This window comes from Argopecten irradians, chromosome 7 (genome assembly GCF_041381155.1).
Source record: "Argopecten irradians isolate NY chromosome 7, Ai_NY, whole genome shotgun sequence".
Lineage (NCBI taxonomy): Eukaryota > Metazoa > Mollusca > Bivalvia > Pectinida > Pectinidae > Argopecten > Argopecten irradians.
In genome coordinates this window covers 13,045,523-13,068,044 of record NC_091140.1, presented here as the reverse complement: position 1 = coordinate 13,068,044, position 22,522 = coordinate 13,045,523, and the positions used below count along the sequence as shown (strand labels likewise).

The 22,522-nt window shown below is 34.6% G+C and overlaps 1 protein-coding gene across 7 annotated transcripts in view; it reads right to left on the bottom strand.

Annotated features, from left to right (window-relative positions):
• The window catches only part of LOC138327590 (protein diaphanous homolog 2-like), a 58,693-nt gene extending 36,244 nt beyond the window's left edge, over positions 1-22,449 (bottom strand). For 3 of the 7 annotated variants that reach the window (XM_069273790.1, XM_069273792.1, XM_069273794.1), the window contains exons 1-3: positions 21,957-22,448; positions 21,418-21,456; positions 19,451-19,648 (exon numbers count right to left, since the gene is read on the bottom strand). In XM_069273790.1, the coding sequence (XP_069129891.1) occupies positions 19,451-19,648; positions 21,418-21,456; positions 21,957-21,992 (273 nt within the window). In that variant the 5' untranslated portion in view covers positions 21,993-22,448. Of the gene's footprint in view, positions 1-19,450; positions 19,649-21,417; positions 21,457-21,956 lie in introns of all 7 variants that reach the window. The other 4 variants (XM_069273793.1, XM_069273795.1, XM_069273791.1 and 1 more) reach the window with 3 other exon arrangements.
• Positions 22,450-22,522: the final 73 nt, after the last annotated feature.

The following is a 22,522-nucleotide window of genomic DNA, read 5'->3' as shown; positions in this document are numbered from 1 at the left end:
AATTCCATGAAATAGACATATTCAACCAATCTTTAATACTTCTGGTGCATACATTTCTTCATAATTATGTAATTTCAATACTTACTTGACATCAAAACGTAAGTTGGTCATAGTAAGTTTCAGAAAATACAAAACTAAAAGCAATGTTGATTATAGTCTGTTTCAGAAAACAAGAGGCGCAGAGGGCCTGTATCGCTCACCTGGTTAGTAATGCCAAGTAATGTTCTGAATACAGGTTCATTGTTTCTTTTCTGAAGGAATTTGAATATTTACCTCTACATCCCCTATTGGGCCCCGCCCATCCTGCCCCTGGGGGGGTCAGAGCCAAAATTTATACAAGTTCTGTTCCCCTTCCCCCAAGGATGTTTGTGGACAAATTTGGTTACAATCCATGCAGAACTCTAGGACTAGTAGCGATTTAAAGGATTTACCTCTATTTCCCCTATTGGGCCCTGCCCCGTCACCTCCGCAGAGCCAAAATTTATATGTTTGTGGCCAAATTGTTACAATCCATGCAGAACTCTAGGACAGAGCGATTTAAAGAAATGTTCGGACGGACGGACGGACGGATGGATGACGGTCGACGACGGACGATGGACGACGGAGCTGCGCCATGACATAAGCTCACTGGCCCTTTGGGCCAGGTGAGCTAAAAACATCTAAAAATGGTCTCAAATAATGGCGCCCCCCTCTGTCATTTACCTGCGCCCGGCGCCCTAATTAGGGAAAATACAGTAAACCCAAAGCCTTTCTCACATGGGCATACACTCAAAGCCAAAAATGAGGTACAATGTATTTTTAAATTATTTCATAACTACAAAAGCTATAATTCTCTTCTGTATGTTTGTTGACTCAGAATATGAAAGCCAAGATGAATACTTTCGACACAAAATGACACATATCATTTTCTTCCATAATAAACAGCTATATATTTTGTAATACCTGTCAGCACCTTTGGCAAACAAATCAAAGTGCAATCTTTGTCTGATGTTTAAATGGTTTTAGTGTGTTTTGAACATGTGCCCATCCTCCAAAGTTCCATATGCTTGTAGCATTATTATGATCATCAATGTCATCACACCTATAGCTAATGTGAAATATTAAAGATATGATGTAATAGGGACACAATGCTGTGAAACCTGTATATTAATTAATTGAAAATTTAAGTAATATGCATGAATACAAATTGCTTACATTCGTGAATTAATCAATAACCTGGTAGTATGTTAATTAATGGATCCTTCTTACACCTCCAATTTCTTAAACATACTCATTTTTGCAAATTTTTCATAATTAAAATATAATAAATCCCAGTTTGTGTACATCAGGTAAACAACTTTATTAACAACATAAATTTTAAAAGCTAAACCAACACATTTCAGCCTAGACACTATTTTATGAACCCAGTATCAAAAAGATTTTATTTCTCCAAACAATATATACACACACTAGAATAATTTTGACAAGCTAATCACCAAAGTATTGTCAGCATCAAAATAAATACCAATTTTCTTAGACGACTGTAATTATCTCCCTTTGATGACTAATTATCTCCACTTAGAAGACTGAAATGATCTCCCTTTAGATGATTTTAATTATCTCCTTTGATGGCTTTGATTATCCTCCCTGGGAAGACTTGTATATTTAAGCACTTTTATATCAGGCTTTTGTTTGTGATCATCAACATTATTGGGTGGACTGTCAAGGACGAATTATGAACGAGAAGGTAATCAGACTGGGTCCGTGCTCATTTTGGACCTGGTCCAGCTCAGTTTTGATAGAGTGTGTAAGGACCTGGTCCAGCTCAGTTTTGTGATAGTGTGTAAGGACCTGGTCCAGCTCAGTTTTGTGATAGTGTGGTAAGGACCTGGTCCAGCTCAGTTTTGTGATAGTGTGTAAGGACCTGGTCCAGCTCAGTTTTGTGATAGTGTGTAAGGACCTGGTCCAGCTCAGTTTTGTGATAGTGTGTAAGGACCTGGTCCAGCTCAGTTTTGTGATAGTGTGTAAGGACCTGGTCCAGCTCAGTTTTGGTTTTGTGATAGTGTGTAAGGACCTGGTCCAGCTCAGTTTTGTGATAGTGTGTAAGGACCTGGTCCAGCTCAGTTTTGTGATAGTGTGTAAGGACCTGGTCCAGCTCAGTTTTGTGATAGTGTGTAAGGACCTGGTCCAGCTCAGTTTTGTGATAGTGTGTAAGGACCTGGTCCAGCTCAGTTTTGTGATAGTGTGTAAGGACCTGGTCCAGCTCAGTTTTGTGATAGTGTGTAAGGACCTGGTCCAGCTCAGTTTTGTGATAGTGTGTAAGGACCTGGTCCAGCTCAGTTTTGTGATAGTGTGTAAGGACCTGGTCCAGCTCAGTTTTGTGATAGCGTGTAAGGACCTGGTCCAGCTCAGTTTTGTGATAGCTCGTGTAAGGACCTGGTCCAGCTCAGTTTTGTGATAGTGTGTAAGGACCTGGTCCAGCTCAGTTTTGTGATAGTGTGTAAGGACCTGGTCCAGCTCAGTTTTGTGATAGTGTGTAAGGACCTGGTCCAGCTCAGTTTTGTGATAGTGTGTAAGGACCTGGTCCAGCTCAGTTTTGTGATAGTGTGTAAGGACCTGGTCCAGCTCAGTTTTGTGATAGTGTGTAAGGACCTGGTCCAGCTCAGTTTTGTGATAGTGTGTAAGGACCTGGTCCAGCTCAGTTTTGTGATAGTGTGTAAGGACCTGGTCCGGCTCAGTTTTGTGATAGGTGTAAGTATTAACCAAGTATTAACCAGAGGTGTCAAGCCTTGGCATTACACCTAAATAGTGGGAGGCTCTAGAGGTGCAGAGTTCACCACAGGGAAGGGCCTCTGTATGTATGTCAAGTCAGTCAAAACAGGGTCACAGGCATCACACAAAACAATACAACATCAGAATCTGTAAATAAAAACTTTTCAATCTGTTACAACCTTCCATCATTCACCCAGTGTATATATGTGTTAGAATACCTCAGGTAATAGACATTGAGAGTTGATAACAGAAATCTGGGGGTTCAGAAATTTGGAAGTGTCAGAGAATCTGTTACAAGGCTTGTAATGGGTCATAAATAATGTCTGTGTAATAACACCTCCTCTTGTCTCTTATGTATACATATGTACATCTTACTTTATAGTTATAGTGTTGGTATTATTACCGTAATTCACCGCATTATATCACTACCACAGGTTTCACCGTTTCAGACAGAATTTCTTATAAAAACAGTTTATATGGAATGCCTATTAATTAGAAAAGTCTAAGAACTTATGTCAGATTTCTATCCTTTGGACCCAATAACCACTAAGAGTGCTGAATGAATATATATAGAGAAAATAAAAGGGAGGAGGGGGCGCTTTAAATGAGACAAAATCTAGCACTTTGACATGATTTAACTGCACTTCTATGCCACAAATAGATACAGTTTTTATATTTTCAATCTGCAATTAATTAATAAAGATTGAAATTGTATGAATGGTTATTGAGCTTGAGTCTTTAAAAAGGAGGAGGGGGGTTATTGGAACAAATATGATATGTCTAAGGATGGAATGTCAATAGTGATGCAGTTTTCTAAGTTGTAGGTTATTGTACAAGTACTACAACTACAATTCACAAACAAAGCAATAATTTGAAATCTATGATAAGACCATATAAGACCATATCTTTATAACACTTTCCTAATACACTATGATTCAGACATGTTCGGAATTGTTGTTATTAAATATTATAACACATTACAGGACAAGTTGTTATTAAATATTATAACACATTACAGGACAAGTAGCTCTAGTGTGTATATTACAAACATTATGGATATATCTCAAACAAATGTGCTCTTACATATAATCAACACATCGGCGCCTATAGTTTTCATATGACTTGTAGTTTATAGAGCAATGTCTCATCACATTTGTTCCACATCATAAATTATTGTATAAAAATATAAAGATAGTTACGTATACATTATTTGCAATATATTGGGTAATGGTAGACAAATAATCAGCAATGAAGTATATGCATTTTCTGCACCGAGAACCATAAACTATTTCCTTCTCGACTTGTGAAGTTAATAAAGTAGATGATGCAAGGATATAATTAAATCTCACATGAGGACATAAATTCATGGCTTACAACTACACTGCACATTATTTATCATAAGACTTCAAAATGAACGTTTTGAATTTTCTGTCACAGCTAGATTGGGATCAGAAGACTTTCAGTCATGTCAGCATGCAGTGATTAATAACACCTGCTATACTAGACCAATCCTCACATGTAGTACATACGAACCTCTAGGGACCTAAAAAATTACTTTATAATAAGTATCTAGTTGATAACACACCTATTACAAACATCTTATGGAAACATTTAAAGTGAACAGTCGGGCAAGGATGGCTAAAGTCGGTAAAAATGGTGTGAATGTATCCAGTATAATTTCTTATTAAATGGAAAAAATAAAATCTCTCGTCAAAATCTGTCTGCGTACGAAGAAATTAATTTAAAGTATGGAAATTCTAAAACGTCCTCCCGGCTCACTATGTCCATGGTTACATTTACACGCAGCCTCGCTTTCAATGCTTTCAACTTTTCTTTACTTTAATGGTCAGAGCTGGGAAACTAAGCAGAACTTGACCGTCGTATTAATATGTGAGAACTTTTGGAAGGCCAATGAACGCATTTAGACTGGTTTTCTTTGCCCGACTATTCACTTTAAGGGGAATGAAAATTACTACATAATGACTATGAATTTGTTGTAAGTGTGTTTTTTATAAACATGTTTTACTCTAGTAAAATTAAGTTGTCTTAAATCAATCCAAAGACAGTAGAGTACAGGAATGGGCAGGCAAAGAAAACAATAATATAACTCCTCGTCTATAGCAAACCAATATATGGAAATAATGAGAAAATGTATTTATGGTAATACCATTGTTTTGCTAGTTATTCTTGTTTCAGAGTGTATTAAATCAAGCTGTTTTAAATCAATAACATTTCATTGCTGTTAAAATGTTTCATGTTGCTGAAATCAATAATGATATGAAAACTTCTTTAATTGCATATGTATTAATTATTTGTTTAAGATCAACATTTTTTAACTTGACATAATAGGGAAGTGAATTTCAAAGTCAATTTATAAAACGTAAAACGAGACACCAAGTTTGTAAGGGAACAATCACATCCTGTTACAATATACAGTAAGTATCCTTTCTAATATCCAACAGCCTTATTTGTTTGTAGGTAATATTCATATGTGGTTTAGATTTACATTTTACACAGGTCATGAAGAGATTGTAGGATAAAATTCCTATCTAAAATTTCGTTGCCAAAATAAAATTCTCAACAGACAACCATGAATGTAAATGTTGGTTGGTAGAGATGACATACATCTTCAGATGTCAGTATAACCTGACTGGGTGGGGTGTGTTGTTCGGAGTCTTTCGCAGCAAGGTTCACATCATATGTATAAATGTAAGGTCATCCTAAATGACCTTAGCCTTTTAATAGAACCTTGTTAATAGGACCTAAGCATAATCAACCTATCATTAAATATTATCATTAAATATCCCTATCATATATATTTGTCTATCAACTTGGAGTGGATGAAAATTAAACTAGCTAGTTCAAACTGTGAAAATTTAGCATTTGAAAACGCATTCAAGTTGCACAGCCCACAAGAAAAAATAATGCTGTGTTTTCTTTTAATTTTCTAACAGCATGACAAATCCCAGGTCTTGTCTCAGAGTGGCGGTATATTTTTGCCAACACAATGAGAAAATGCTGCAGAAGCTCGCCCACACATAGTCAAATTCAAACTGTAAATAATCCTACATGTGGAAGCCAACGTGCACGAACCAGCAAAAAAATATAATTCAAAGCTTCCTCTATTACTCAGAGTTGTGTACAAGCTAGTCATCCCGTACATTTAGTCTTTTTCCTGTGGAACATCAAATCAGGAACCGATCACTCCAACAACAATTTGTAATGTCATCTGGAAATCTCAATAATTGCTATAAAACCTATATCGCCCACTTTAGGTTTGTTAAATTATTTTTCAAATGTCAAACTAAATCTCAATGTTATTTTAGCTGAAAGCAGATTTTTAGCTTTGTGACGCCAATCCCCTTATTTTCCAATCAATAACACTATTGGTCCTTTCCTCAGAAAATTAGTCATGAATATGTATAAGTTTTAAAGGCAATTAAATGTATGTAAATTGTATACAGCCCGATAATATAATATTATATTTATATATATTTTGACTACCATAATATAAATGTAATACATAGTATAACCTTGTGAAACAAACTTTTGAATACAATATTACAATCATTTGATTTTTTAACACTGTATTTAAAAAAAAGTTTGTATTATATCCAAACTGTGTTTTACAATGTTTAATTGCTTTGAATTCAACCCCAGCTGATATTGGACAATACAATCAAACCAATATTATTTATACATAGGGTTTTGTTAGTTACCCATGGCCAGGGGAGGTTGTACGTTAATAAAGCTTGATTTATAACAATCTTAGTTACCCATGGCCAGGGGAGGTTGTACATTAATAAAGCTTGATTTAAAACAATTTTATCATGGCAGTTAAATGTTTGTAAATTGTGTAAAAGTTTCCTGGTCCAGTATCTTATATAAAGCAGTCTAACCAAGTCAAAATGGCAGTAAATGTTGTTAACATTTTATAAGTAAAACTTCATTTTGTAGACATCTAAATACCTATATTGTTTTCAAAATTGTTTTCCCATACTTTTTGAATAAGAAATCTAAAGTACTCTCTTGTATGGAAAGTCACACAGGAAAGCCACAACAACTCATGCAGTACTTGTGAATAACATACTTGTGAGTCTATAACACTTGTGAGTCTATAACATCCTTGTGAATAACATACTTGCTATAACATACTTGTTAGTCTATAAGTGAGTCTATAACATATTGTGAGTCTCAATAAATACTTGTGAGTCTATAACATACTTGTGAGTCTATAACATACTTGTGAGTCTAAACATACTTGTGAGTCTATAACATCCTTGTGAGTCTATAACATCCTTGTGAGTCTATAACATACTTGTGAGTCTATAACATACTTGTGAGTCTATAACATACTTGTGAGTCTATAACATACTTGTGAGTCTATAACATACTTGTGAGTCTATAACATACTTGTGAGTCTATAACATACTTTGTGAGTCTATAAACAATACTTGTGAGTCTATAACATCCTTGTGAGTCTATAACATTGTGAGTCTATAACATCCTTGTGAGTCTATAACATACTTGTGAGTCTTTAACATACTGTGAGTCAAATAACATCCTTGGTGTGAGTCTATACATCCTTTTGAGTGTCTATAACATACTTGTGAGTCTATAACATACCTTGTGAGTCTATAAACATACTTGTGAGTCTATAACATATTGTGAGTCTATAACATACTTGTGAGTCTATAACATCCTTGTGAGTCTATAAGTATAACATCCTTGTGAGTCTATAACATCCTTGTGAGTCTATAACATACTTGTGAGTCTATAACATCCTTGTGAGTCTATAACATACTTGTAGTATAACATACTTGTGAGTCTATAACATCCTTGTGAGTCTATAACATCCTTGTGAGTCTATAACATCCTTGTGAGTCTATAACATCCTTGTGAGTCTATAACATACTTGTGAGTCTATAACATACTTGTGAGTCTATAACATACTTGTGAGTCTATAACATCCTTGTGAGTCTATAACATACTTGTGAGTCTATAACATCCTTGTGAGTCTATAACATCCTTGTGAGTCTATAACATACTTGTGAGTCTATAACATACTTGTGAGTCTATAACATACTTGTGAGTCTATAACATCCTTGTGAGTCTATAACATCCTTGTGAGTCTATAACATACTTGTGAGTCTATAACATCCTTGTGAGTCTATAACATCCTTGTGAGTTATAACATACTTGTGAGTCTATAACATTGTGAGTCTATAACATTGTGAGTCTATAACATCCTTGTGAGTCTATAACATACTTGTGAGTCTATAACATCCTTGTGAGTCTATAACATACTTGTGAGTCTATAACATCCTTGTGAGTCTATAACATCCTTGTGAGTCTATAACATCCTTGTGAGTCTATAACATACTTGTGAGTCTATAACATCCTTGTGAGTCTATAACATTCTTGTGGTCTATAACATACTTGTGAGTCTATAACACCTTGTCTATAACATCCTTGTGAGTCTATAACATCCTTGTGAGTCTATAACATCTTGTGAGTCTATAACATCCTTGTGAGTCTATAACATACTTGTGATCTATAACATCCTTGTGAGTCTATAACATCCTTGTGAGTCTATAACATCCTAGTGAGTCTATAACATCCTTGTGAGTCTATAACATACTTGTGAGTCTATAACATACTTGTGAGTCTATAACATCCTTGTGAGTCTATAACATCCTTGTGAGTCTATAACATCCTTGTGAGTCTATAACATACTTGTGAGTCTATAACATACCTTGTGAGTCTATAAACATACTTGTGAGTCTATAACATACTTGTGAGTCTATAACATCTTGTGAGTCTATAACATACTTTGTGAGTCTATAACATCCTTGTGAGTCTATAACATACTTGTGAGTCTATAACATACTTGTGAGTCTATAACATTCCTTGTGAGTCTATAACATACTTGTGAGTCTATAACATACTTGTGAGTCTATAACATACTTGTGAGTCTATAACATACTTGTGAGTCTATAACATCCTTGTGAGTCTATAACATACTTGTGAGTCTATAACATACTTGTGAGTCTATAACATCCTTGTGAGTCTATAATATCCTTGTGAGTCTATAACATACTTGTGAGTCTATAACATACTTGTGAGTCTATAACATACTTGTGAGTCTATAACATCCTTTTTAGTAAACAAAGCAGATCCTACTTTATATCAGTTGTTTGTCATCGTCTCACATTTGGGATTTTAATGATATTCCTTTCATTGATACATTTACCCTGAAAGCCTTCCATTTAAAGCTAAAACTTGGTTATGAAATTTGTATCTGATCATATTTTATCACTATTACAAGTTCTCCACTTTAGATATTGTAAATGTATATACTATGCTACTGAAAGCATTTCTGAAAATCTTGTGTAACTCAATGGTTTTACAAATGCGAAGGATGCCCCTGATAAAATTGGGGGAAAAAAACCCAACAAAAAACATTCATATCAATGTAAATAGCTATCAGAATGCATCTAATCTAATCATTGTATGCTTTATTGATATTTTTAGAGTACAGTATGTGTATATTGCTTTGATGTAATCTAGAAAACACGAGTTTCAACTAGGTCAAGTAGTAATGATATACAGGTAACTAAGCGTCAATACTAATTTGTTTGAGAGGGCTTCAGGTAAAACTATGTTAGATTGGATTTAAACCCTATTAGCTAATCTCTCCATCATGTGTTGTACTGTTTACATACATCATATGCTACCTAAACAAACCTATATTATAATGGTGTCTACGTTGCCAAATTTGACCTAATAAATGCCCCCATCCCAATCCATAAATCTACCTACTGCGGTATTTGACTCAAATTATAACATGGAACTAATTTGTCAAACCATAATATATATTACTATAATACATTTATTTGTTTATAAGTTATAGACAAATTAACAAACAACTGCATATAGGTATTGGCACAGATCGAAACAACTGCTTCAATTTCAAGTGGAGCAGATGCACCTATGTGTAAACCAACTTTCTTTTCGCTGCTACTAAATTTTGCCTTTTCCGTTTCAAATCAAGTTCATGGTGATTAACTTTTGCGGATAACATTTTTCAAATTGATATTGCTGTCAATATTATGTAGAAAAACATTTATTTGCAGAGATAGACCTTTGCGAATTTAAATCACACACAAAAAAAAGCTGACTAGCAGTATTTATAAGCTTCTACTTCCTTTAACAAACTGGTCATTTGTCGGATCTAATGCGGTACATACAGTATCCTTGAAATATTGATAGTAGCACATGGAAAAACAAACAAGATTCTGCCCACACTGTGATGGGGCAGCTCTCTATAGCCAGCAGGTCTAGGAAGAGGAATTCATTCATCTGATTGCTACTTGATCTATCAGTAACCCCTTCCAGCATAAACATGGCCAAAATCAATGATCTTCTGTTTCCATTTCCAAAGTCAATATAACTCTGATCTAGGGTAATGATAATAGGTCACAGCTGTTTCATAGACCCTTTGTATGTAATGTTGTCAATTTAAACTCATCCTGACAAGAAAATGTTTCAGTTTTTATAATGGAGATACATATACATCATTAAAATAGCTCTGGCAATTACTACCAGACTTTCGCCTAAAGTTTAAAACCCACATAGGCCAATTTTCCAGCTGGTACCGAATGCTGGTCAGTGCTTTTATTCCTGGTACTCTGGCTTTTCCTTCGCCTCCAAATCTGCGACATTTTAGAAAAATAATATCCTGGTTGATTATAGGCATCCTTGACACTCCAGGGGTTCTGATCACTTACGATTTCTACACCCCTGAACTATCTCATAGTGAAATTGAAGGCAGCTCAGCAGAAAACATTTGACCAATCACAGACCAGTCAAGATTTTCTTTGAAGACTACGGATGCTAAACTTTCCAAGCCACGGAGAGAGCGTGACGCTAAACTTCAAAGCCACAGTCAACCACACTGTACCATTATACGGCTCTTTTGATATGTACATCAAACGACTAAGTTACCTGTTCTGTTCTGTTGCCTTTAGTTTTACTGTGAGATAGTCCAAGGGTGTAGAGATCGTAAGTGATCGGTTCCCCTGGAGTATCAAGGATGGATAAAAGGAGATGTAAAGCAAAGTACAAGCATGCCCATATTTATACCTGCAAGCTTTTCAAAATTCTCATGAGCGTTCTATAAGATGAAAATCAACTAGAATTAGCCTTGTATTATGGCTGACTGCATCTTGCTCAATTCCCTAGAGTCTACACAACAAAATACCCTGAAATGAGGAATGAATTTATTCAGTTTTAATCAACAACAGCTAATGTAACTTCAGAAGATTCACAACTACCACCACTGATGATGAAAGATTATGAAAACTTTGTACAATAGATTGTAAACAGACACAGATATAAAGCTAGGGTGTAACCAATAGTGAGTAAAGGGATAAAAACACAATCAGCCTGGAATATGTAACATACCAGTAATGAAAAAGCCTCGTAATGAATGATCCATGAAGTAAGATAAATATAAACAGCCCTACCTAAAGTAAAATCTGTTAAAACTCTAATATAAAACGTAACTATATTTAAAGATGCTCCATCGCCGACAGAGCATAAATGGTATTCACCACTGGAACAATAATTGGTGTTTAATCGTGTATACCGTATTTTCCCTATTAAGAGCGCCTCCTCTAATAAGGGCGCCCCCACGTTTTTTGCTGAAAAAAATCAACTAATTTCATACAATTTTTGTGCCAGATTGTGACGATTTGTCTCAGCAGACGCTAATGAAATATAGTTTTACATCAATCTGATGCCTAACAGATATCTTATCAGCTTGTATAAACACTAAATTTATTGCACTGAATAACTTGCCAAGTATTTACGCATAGAAATAGCTAGAACGCCATGTTCAAAACAAAACGTGTCAATTGAATGTCCCACACACGTGTATGGATGAAGACTAACTGGCATCAACATTTCAGCGATGTCTGTACAGGTTTTATGAATACTTACTGTATATCTATGATAAAGGTTCCTAACTAACAGTAATATTATCATTTATAAGCATTTTATTGTGTGCTCTTGTCGGTATTCCCCATCTGCCACAAAACGAAAGTAGCGATCGAAAGCACCGTCCGCCATTTTGTGTACGCAAGGTAAACAAACAGGCTAGCATGAAATACAAAAATTCCGTGAAACAGACATATTTAACCAATGTTTAATACTTCTAGTTGAATGATCCATGAAGTAAGATAAATATAAACAGCCCTACCTAAAGTAAAATCCATTAAAACTCTAATATAAAACGTAACTATATTTAAAGATGCTCCATCGCCGACAGAGCATAAATGGTATTCACCACTGGAACAATAATTGGTGTTTAATCGTGTATATATATGTCTAATTCAAACAAAAAATTACATAAAATAATTTATTTTGCCTCTGGTGCATGCGCAATCAGTACTTCATTCTATAAAGGATACAGTGCCACAGATTTTTTCCGGGATGGCCACAGATTTTTTCAATTAAGTATTTAGAAGCTCAATATTTTAAATGGTGGTAATGGTGTAAAGTAAGTAACTTTTGTAACTGAATGAAAATACTAAATCGTCTGCTCCTGTTTTTGATAGTGAAAAAATACCATTTGTCAGCGGTGGAGCATCTTTAAGATGTGTACAAGTCTATCATAAAACTAGAAATGTCAGTACTTCAGACATAAATACTTTACTAGAAAAGTATATACTCTAATTTTGATAAATATATAAAAGTGAGATGAGGCAGGTCCGCAGACAAACGTTGTGTGGGCAACAATATAATATGCATCCCCAGCATTTTCATGAAGGGGCAATAAAAATCTTGATCATTAAATCCTTAATAAATATCCTCTTGAATTTTTTTTTCTATTTATAATGTTACTTGTTCTGCTATATTGAATACTTTCTGACTTGACATTGACTACAACTCAGACAGCCAAAACAACCCCTGTAGGAGACACTATACTAGGTTTTCTATTGTACACAACTGATTCAATCCCAAACTGTACAGAATTCAAATTGTCTCGGTGGCTTAGATAGGAGGAATGCTCAGAGTTGTGAATGTGATTATATATAGGTCTGCTGGCTATTTTCACTGGCTGTGACCTGTCATACAGGATATTGGTGGTACACCCCACATACAGGATATTGGTGGTACACCCCACCCTGTGATAAATCATCTCTAGCACTCACTTACTAATAAACACACTGTAGTAACAACACTAGAGACTTCAATGTCACACATTGGTATACATTGGAAGTTTTAGTAGGCAGCTAAACAAATGAAGTTTCATAAAGGTATATCATGCAATAATTCTTGGATACCATTGGTATCTTTGATCTTGGCTATCCAGAAGGCATATAACTTTATGGAGAGCCTATTTTTCATTGGTTTGTTGTTTTGTTAATGTAAATTACATCAACAGTCAAGGTTATTGAAAAATGTAAGAGGAAAATCATATCACTTGATTGCCCCAATGGTTCTCCAAAATTTAGTATTTAGGGACAATACGGTATGCTATGCCATTTCTATCACTCTCCCCAATGTTTCTCTCATGTAAGACAGTATTTAGGTACAATATGGTACTATACAGCTGTTTTATCACTAACCCTATGTTTCTCTGAGCCAGGACAGTATTTAGGTACAATCTGAGCCAGGACAGTATTTAGGTACAATATGGTTCTATACAGCTGTTTTATCACTAACCCTATGTTTCTCTGAGCCAGGACAGTATTTAGGTACAATATGGTTCTATACAGCTGTTTTATCACTAACCCTATGTTTCTCTGAGCCAGGACAGTATTTAGGTACAATATGGTTCTATACAGCTGTTTTATCACTAACCCTATGTTTCTCTGAGCCAGGACAGTATTTAGGTACAATATGGTTCTATACAGCTGTTTTATCACTAACCCTATGTTTCTCTGAGCCAGGACAGTATTTAGGTACAATATGGTTCTATACAGCTGTTTTATCACTAACCCTATGTTTCTCTGAGCCAGGACAGTATTTAGGTACAATACAGTATAATATAGCCATTTTTACCACTTTCCTTTTCGTTTATCAGTAGTGTTATATCAGTTGCTATAAGACACAATCCACACCAAGCTTATAGATGTAACACCGCCCACAATAAAACAATTGTCCCACAGGCTCAGCTCTTAAAATAAACTAGTCAACTTTACAATAATTCATTTCTAACAGAAAATATTCCATAACTTTTTACTTTTATCAATATGGAAATTGAACGAACATTTACAAATGAATACATGGTGATTTTAAAACCGTACCCCTAAAGATTATAAAATGCTGTAAGTAATGATCAGCACTAATGAGATTATAATGAAAGCAGATTTTTCATTTGTATTAGATTAAGCTGACAATGCTCTGTCAGGCTGGAGATGCTGTCTGGACTTTGTCTTAGAGATAGAATCTAACTCATGACTTTCTCCCTCAAAACTGTCACAGACAAACATTTTCAAAATAGCCATAAACATAGCAGACAGGTCAATGTGTCATTGAACTTGGATCCCAAAGAGAAGTAAACAAGATAAAAAAATTCAGACAGACTTGTAAACAGAAGTTGGATGGTATAGGGAGCTGTGAAAATCTGTTTCTAGTAGTCCAGAAATGTAATGTGAAACATTTTATTGAGTAAGGGTGTTTGAGATCAATTAAAAACAAATCTGTTATCAATTAAGAATGGAATAATTTATAATTTAAATTTTACTCCAATCCCAATTTGATATCCACTCTCATTCCCCAAAATTTATTAATTATTTATTATAACTGAAATTCTAAAGTCTACATTTCTGGTACTTGCAAAATTGTACTTTAAATTAGACTCAGAAATAAATTTCCTATACTGACTTACTAATGTTTGATTACTGTAAACTGCCTATCTGAAGCACGTTCTCCTGCTTCCTTAAGACTGAAACACCTCGAGGAAATTAATTTAATAATGGACAAAAAATATCATCAGGAAGGATTCTGTCCAATTTACTTAAATCATCCAATGCTACCTGGTAATATATTTATTGGGACGTGTTTCCCTAGAGCCAGAATTGTAGGCGTATGCCTGGCTTTCCTTCAACTTTAGTCCATAAATAGCCTAGCTTTTATGGAAATGAGAAAACCACACAAAAATTATTGTTGAAAGAGAGGAAACAGAAAGGGATAGTTCCAAACTGAATGAGCTATTATTAGTGCTCAAACTTGAACTTAAAAGTTATCATGCCAATTCTGCTTGATTCTTGGCTTAAGTTTTTTCCCCTTCGAAAAATTGCATTGTAATTGATTGTTTTAGTTTGGTTTTAACGTCCTATTAACAGCCAGGGTCATTGAAAAAAACGTGTCAGGTTTAGATGGTGGAGGAAAGCTGGAGTACCCAGAGAAAAAACACTGATCAGTGGTCAGTACCTGACAACTAATATAACCCACATGGGATTCAAACTCATAACCCAGAGTTGGAAGCGTCGAGACATCTAAACCACCTGGCCATTGCAGCACCTTGCATTAAAATTAGTATTAATTGATAGCAGTTATTAATAAAAGACTATCCTTTAGATATCAGCCAGGTAAATCCAACTAATACAGCTAAGAGTTATTATATTTAGTTCTATCATTGTAAGGATTTCTGGGACGTACAGCTCACAACAAAACTTGATCTGAATAAATCTGTAACAGTGATAAGATTCCTGTGGATATCTTACACAATAGAACATCTCACACCTTCTCTCTGTAACTGTACACATACAGCACTTTCTGAATATGAACAACGAAGTCATGAATATTAATGAGATATTTTTTTAGGTCTTGTGATTTGGTTGTACAACAGCACACCTTCCGTGCTGTCTGTAACTGTACACCTGAATATAAATGAATTATTTTTTAAATTTTTTAATCAATTAATTTGGTTCTACATCTGAATCTGATCATGAATATTCATTGATTCATCATGAAAGATGTATGAAAGGTGAAGGCCATTTCTGAGTCAGACACCTTGACAAAGATGTACTTTTGTTGTGGCTAATATTACGTCACATACTAAAAACGTCCTAACACGGAACAAAATTTCAATTAAATAGTAATGAGATTTCATTTCAAACTTATATCATGTTGACAGGCCTACACTTACTGTAGAGCAAGCCTTTCAGTTCACATTCACAATATAGTATAGTTTATCATCAATGACGCCTTGGGACACGAGACTTTGTGTATATATGTTGTGTACAGGTAGATACACATACCTGTGTAGTACAGGAATAAACAACAGGTGTAAACCTACCTGTCTTTTGATTAGACAAGATGAGGTGAACGAGGATGATCACTGAAACAGGAGCTATTCAAAGGTCTATATAGTATACGTACAGCCAGTTTATGACAATACATTACAAAAACATCAAACTTTTAAAGGAGTAACTGAACAGTGACAAATATGTATTATGTCCTACCGTGCAGTTGAGAATTGTGACAAGATAAACATTTGTCTCATAACTATTTGAATTGTTTCTGAAGTGAGCCAACATAATGCTTATTAATTAATGAACAAGAGATTCATTCTTTTGAACAGGGGCCATGGTGGCCAAGTGGTTCAGATGTCCCGCCATATTACCACACATCCCCCGAACGATAAACCAAAAAGCATCACATTGTCGCACTAGCTGTTCACTTTTAATTGACTTTGAAGCAATAGTCACAGTGTCCTATTAACAGAGCAGTTGCAAAATGGCTGTAGAAGATGCAAGTACACTGTAAGCTTTGTCATGACTATGTTAACCAATTTAAGTCATGATCATAAATCATTGGCACCAAAACTTGAATAATCAGTATGATGTATGTATGTGCACACAACATGTTGGCCTCCACAGAGAGCATGTGTAACAATAAAGTAAAGTTACATGAAGTTATCAACTTATCATATAATGTAAAACTTAAAACAAGGGCTTATATCTATAATAAGTAAAGTGGATACTGATCATACTTTACTTTCTGACAATACTCTCTGAAGATACTTAAAATCATAAAGATATGTAAGTAATTTCTCACATGTTTTTTCCCCCTCAAATTTAGGAAGCATCATATACTTCGAGAGATAAAAATGTGTTAAATGAAAATACAGGCAAAGACTAAGTCGATATTTTATCCCAGCTTATCTAGATCTAGTCTGAGCCTAAGTTCATGATGGTAGTACCATATGTCTGAAGAAATGATCAAGTATCTGTGGTTATCATTGACGCTGAAGATGCTACCTTTGGTAAATTCTGCTTCAAAGTGATCTCTACTTGTCACATCTATCATTACTTAATACTAAAACCATACTTCGGCACTTCAAAGAAACACTTGTAAGACATGTACACAGAGGTGTAATCCGTCATATTGTTGTGTCAGTAGGAAAGCTGATACAGAACCTGACAACACAGTAACCTAAGGAGCCTATGTCTACAGAAGTTACACCATAACGATGGTTATTATCAAACAACCAAGCATAATTTAACACCTAGACTGCCAGCCTGCAGGTTCCAAGTGATAGAAAGGAATACATGTCATGACTAAATTTGAATACCAGATTATCACAATTTGGTTTGAAACATAACATCCTGCTTATAATGGGTCCAAAATCGTTAAGTTCACATCAAATGTATTCAAGACAATTAAAACTAGTCCATGAAATATATCTGTTTACACCCAAAATATCAGCCTACACTATTACATGGATAAATGAGTAAGAAAGGCACAACTATGGCAGACTAAGGACGAAATTCCTCTGTTCCATTTATGACCTTGACCTCTGAACTTTAACCACAACAATTGCATTGCCATTGTAAAAGGAGCTGCAATTGAAACATATTTGGGGCACCCAGTCTTATCTTAAGTCATCAGTTTACATGCTAGGTAGGCATATCAAATCAACAGTTTGTGTGTCAGGATATCGATCAGGTGACACAACATCATGGAAGGTGCATTGTATTGCAGGTAAATTACCTGCACTAAAGAATTCAACACCTTATAATTAAAGTCTGATGAAAACCAAGGACGAAAAAAAGTAAGACAACACTTCAGGATTTAAGTAGAAGACAGTGTTTTATCAGCTGGTATAAGGCTGTGTTCTATAATATTCGAGTAGCAAATCAGAAATACTTCAAAAGATTTAATATGATTGCATCATGGTTAGTAAATATGCCTCAAAACATTGCCCAAAGTTGTTGTTCATTGTCCTCCAAAGTTGAAGTTTTATGACACTGACACCAACTAAAGAAAGTTTATCAGATTAACTCCAGACAGTATACTTACTATGTTGCTAAATCAGATAATACCTTTCTTAATTCTTAAGACATTAGCTACACAATTGGTCTCAGACAAGGTTCCAACATCAGGGGAGTTTTATCAATGATTGTTCAATACATGGCAGCCTGAAGTTGATGATATAAATTTTACATGTAATTTAGCTAAATCTGTGTAGGGTTGTTACAGCAGATAGTACGATGAGAATTTATTACAGTAAGTGAAGGCAACATGCATGTGTGCATTAGCGAAGGTAGACACTGTACCATTCTATGGGACAGGTATCCTTGGTAATCTGGCCCACTCAATCAATACAATCATCAGACCACTGTCTACTAATGTACTGTTCACCAACACACAAAATGCAATTAATCAATACATTACAAACACATCACTTTCATCTTTACTTCTGGTAAATTATTACACAATGAAAACACAAACAACTTTGATCACAGTTGAGCTGGTTCAAGCAAGAATGCCATAATTTTGTCTATAATGGGACATTTCAAATATTTCTGTAGAACAAATGTTATAAGTCATCAACACAACAGACTTCTTGTTCCTAAACTGATAAAAGAGGTTCTTGGTAAATTGAAGCAACTCCAGCAAAATGATATTCTCTTAACCAGATTGCCAGTTTAAGACAAATAGTATGAAAGCTTTAACTACCATATGTCGATCATTAATACATAAAATTACCTTCAATTACACAAGAGACAAGATCTACATCTGTTTGAATTTATAAATGATGCAGTAAATGAAAAATCTATGATGACAAATCAACAACGGAAACAAAACTAAAATCACGAGTTAGTCTAGATCTATGTGCTGTATTTTCTCTGATAAAGCACTACCAGATTAACCTGAATAATGAATAATTATTTCATTTTTTCTCTCATAAAAAATGCAGACAGCATTACCACAGGCTCTATACCAAAACAACATTATGGTAATTATGTATTTACACACTGTAGTATTTTGCCACACTATATGTATATATACATGTATGTCAGGTTTGTGTTACTGTCATTGCCTCATTGCATCCTATACAGCAGATGTTACCAAAGGCAATTAGACTGGTATTACCAATAGCTATGATTTAATTTGTGTATACCATGTGAAATAGTATATGTAGGTATTATAGTGGGTGAATATATATGAATGATAAATTATACTAAGGTTTCAAGAACTTCTGAACTTCATTTTCAAGAAGAAAGTAACTTTTTACTCTTAGCAATGTAGGTAATTTCACAGTAAATGTAAAATTTCAACCGGGCAGCATTTTAATGGCCAGCTGAAACACATACACTGTAATAGGTCTAATCTTCAAGGGAGACCTAGCGTTCAAATGTCAATAGTGTTTGTTTTACTGCAATGTGACAATACTTACCAACATTTGCTCAAACTTCTCTGTAACTTCTTTATCCGACAGTGAACTGATGCCATCCTGCTGTGGCCCGAAGCCATATTGGGCTCCATTTGTTTCCTCGGACTCATTTGTGGATGGCAGTCGGCCGGAATATGTACTAGATTTACCCTTGGTTTTGTCTTTGCCACCAAGTCGGAATGTCCCTCCAACTTTATCAAGCTGAAATTATAATCAAATAGAACACCAATTACCTCAGATATACCTGTAATCTTATACATAAACCTAATTGTTTATAAAGTTAACCCCTCTTCTCTTCTCTTATATATACATGTCATGTATGAACCTAAAATATGACTTCTTGTAGAGTTTCATTAAACATAGTAAGATTTTATCATTAAAACATACGTAATCTACATATATCAAATATATTGATTACATTTTAAAGTTAAATAGACAAAATACAGATCAAAACAAAAATTCTTCATCATTCAATGCATAAACCACTTCAAATCTAATGTCATCATCCAGATTATTGTCTTGGTAATGTCTTCTATGTGTGTTCTATGTCATCATCCAGATTATTGTCTTGGTAATGTCTTCTATGTGTGTTCTATGTCATCATCCAGATTATTGTCTTGGTAATGTCTTCTATGTGTGTTCTATGTCATCATCCAGATTATTGTCTTGGTAATGTCTTCTATGTGTGTTCTATGTCATCATCCAGATTATTGTCTTGGTAATGTCTTCTATGTGTGTTCTATGTCATCATCCAGATTATTGTCTTGGTAATGTCTTCTATGTGTGTTCTATGCAGTCTTGTCTTGTTATAGCACACATGAAAAAAAAAGATCAGAAAAATGTTTGAAAATATTCAGCTATTAAATTGGAAATTCGGAATACAATGTAGCAAAGGCAGGTTGTCAAGTCTTTGTATTCAAGGGGTCTTCACTTGTGTAAATGTGGCATGGGGAACAGGATGTACAGGATGTATACTGTATAACAAACAAATATTTGTTTGTGGAGAATACCAGGATAAAATAACAGGATAATGTGATGGACAGTAGGCAGGATTTGGTGGAAGACATATTAGGTTAAGAAGTTTTTTGTGACATTATTGTCATTTCAGCCATAAAATACTATATACATGTACCATCTTATAGTCTGTCTATAAAGGCCACCGAAGTTAATGCTGGTCTCTGTAACCAAGTGGTCTTTATACACAAGTCAAATTATGGCCATTTAGGACCCTAAAAATGGTCTTTATAAGCAGTTGGTATTTTTAAAGGAATGGTCACTAAAGCAGGTTTTACTGTATATATATATATGATAAATTTAAAGAAAATACTTAAAAAAAGCTCTTCAGACTGAAGAGCTACCTTGAATGGGGCGAAAGCGCTCACTAGTCAGTCCTTATTGTTTTTATTTCTTATATATATATATATATGCTGATATGTATAACCATCTAAATACTATGAGGAAAATGTAGCATCATCACTTGCATGTACTCAGGTATGCAATTTAATTTTAAGGCTTACATATTAACATGTTGGTGATAGCCCAATCAAGGAATATTCATTATCATTATCATACTTTATCTACCAGAATTCAAGTGATACCAAGAGCAATTTGACTCTGTTTTATTTCCCTGTTGACAGGGAGCTATTGATACTAACCAGATAGTTTGATATAAAATGGTTTTGTAATAGAATTTTCACACATTTGTTCTAGTTTAGAATAAAGTTATGATTACACACATAAAAGTTGCAAATAAATTTATGTATCAAATATCTCATTAAGTGAACAGAATATTCATAAACCTTGCTCTAAAGTATACAATATACAGTATAAATATGACATGTTCTTCCAGTTATTGACAAACCATGGGCAAGCCATTCCATACTTTATGGTAATTGAAATCAACTTCAATCTTATTGCAGCCTGACATGCAACTTTATTAATGTTGTCAAAATATTTTAGAACATACTCACCTTGGGTTTAAACTTTGACTTTTTAGACTCCCTACCACGCTGCATCATATAGTAATTGTTTTAACCTCCTACATAAATTTTACCAAGTTATACCATAGAAATGAAGCTCCACACTGGATTGGTAAAACTTTGATAAATCAATAGAGTTGATATCTAAATGACATTTAGTAATAAGTAAGTTACATTCACACTCATTTTAGATATAGCTGTATGCATAAAGTTCTATAAATAGGAATTAACACGAATGAAACAGATCAATGACATCATCTCCAATTGACATGTACTGAAAATGATTTGAATCATTAATACATGCAACATGAACGCATCCAATCATTTGAGTTTACAAATAAAATTAAATCCACACCCACACTGAAACTATACTGTATGATGTAAACTGCTAGGACACCAGGACGGTGTCATATCCGTATTTATAAATGATCTGTATATCACATCCAGTATAAAACCTCAGTGTGGTACTGTACAAGGCCGATTAAACAACTAATACTATAGACGGTTGTGTTGCGGAAGAAAATACTTACAAAACTGCCTCGCTTATCTCTTTCTTTCTTATCCATGCTTCAGTTCAGTTTGTGACACACATCCGGAAAATACTATTAGACACGGTTTTAAAACTATGTCATTTACTCCAGTCACCAGGATACACATCCAGTTGTGTATAATCACATGCTTTCTTTCAGATAACACAAGCACACTCAACAGAGAGTATGTGCGCTGACAATAAGCAGCGCTAGGATGTCAACAGTGAAATTGTATGAATGAACCGAAATTATGAATATACGCACTGTACATTGACATCTGTCGGTTTCAATAGAAATAACAAACTAAATTTGACCTTGACAACGTAAATAAAGATATGAATAAATCCTGGTTTATATACTCTGCCGTAACACGTGGGTCGTTCCTGCTAATTAAAGAATCGCAGAGGATGTAATGTTGGCACCGTTCTTCTTCCTAAAGTTAGTCACTCTCTGCGCCATTTTGACAATACACCCAAAATTCGACCAATCACGTGACTTGTTACATATTTAACAAGAGGGAACCCTCCTATGGGCAAATTATGGATAATTTCAAAATTTCATTGATT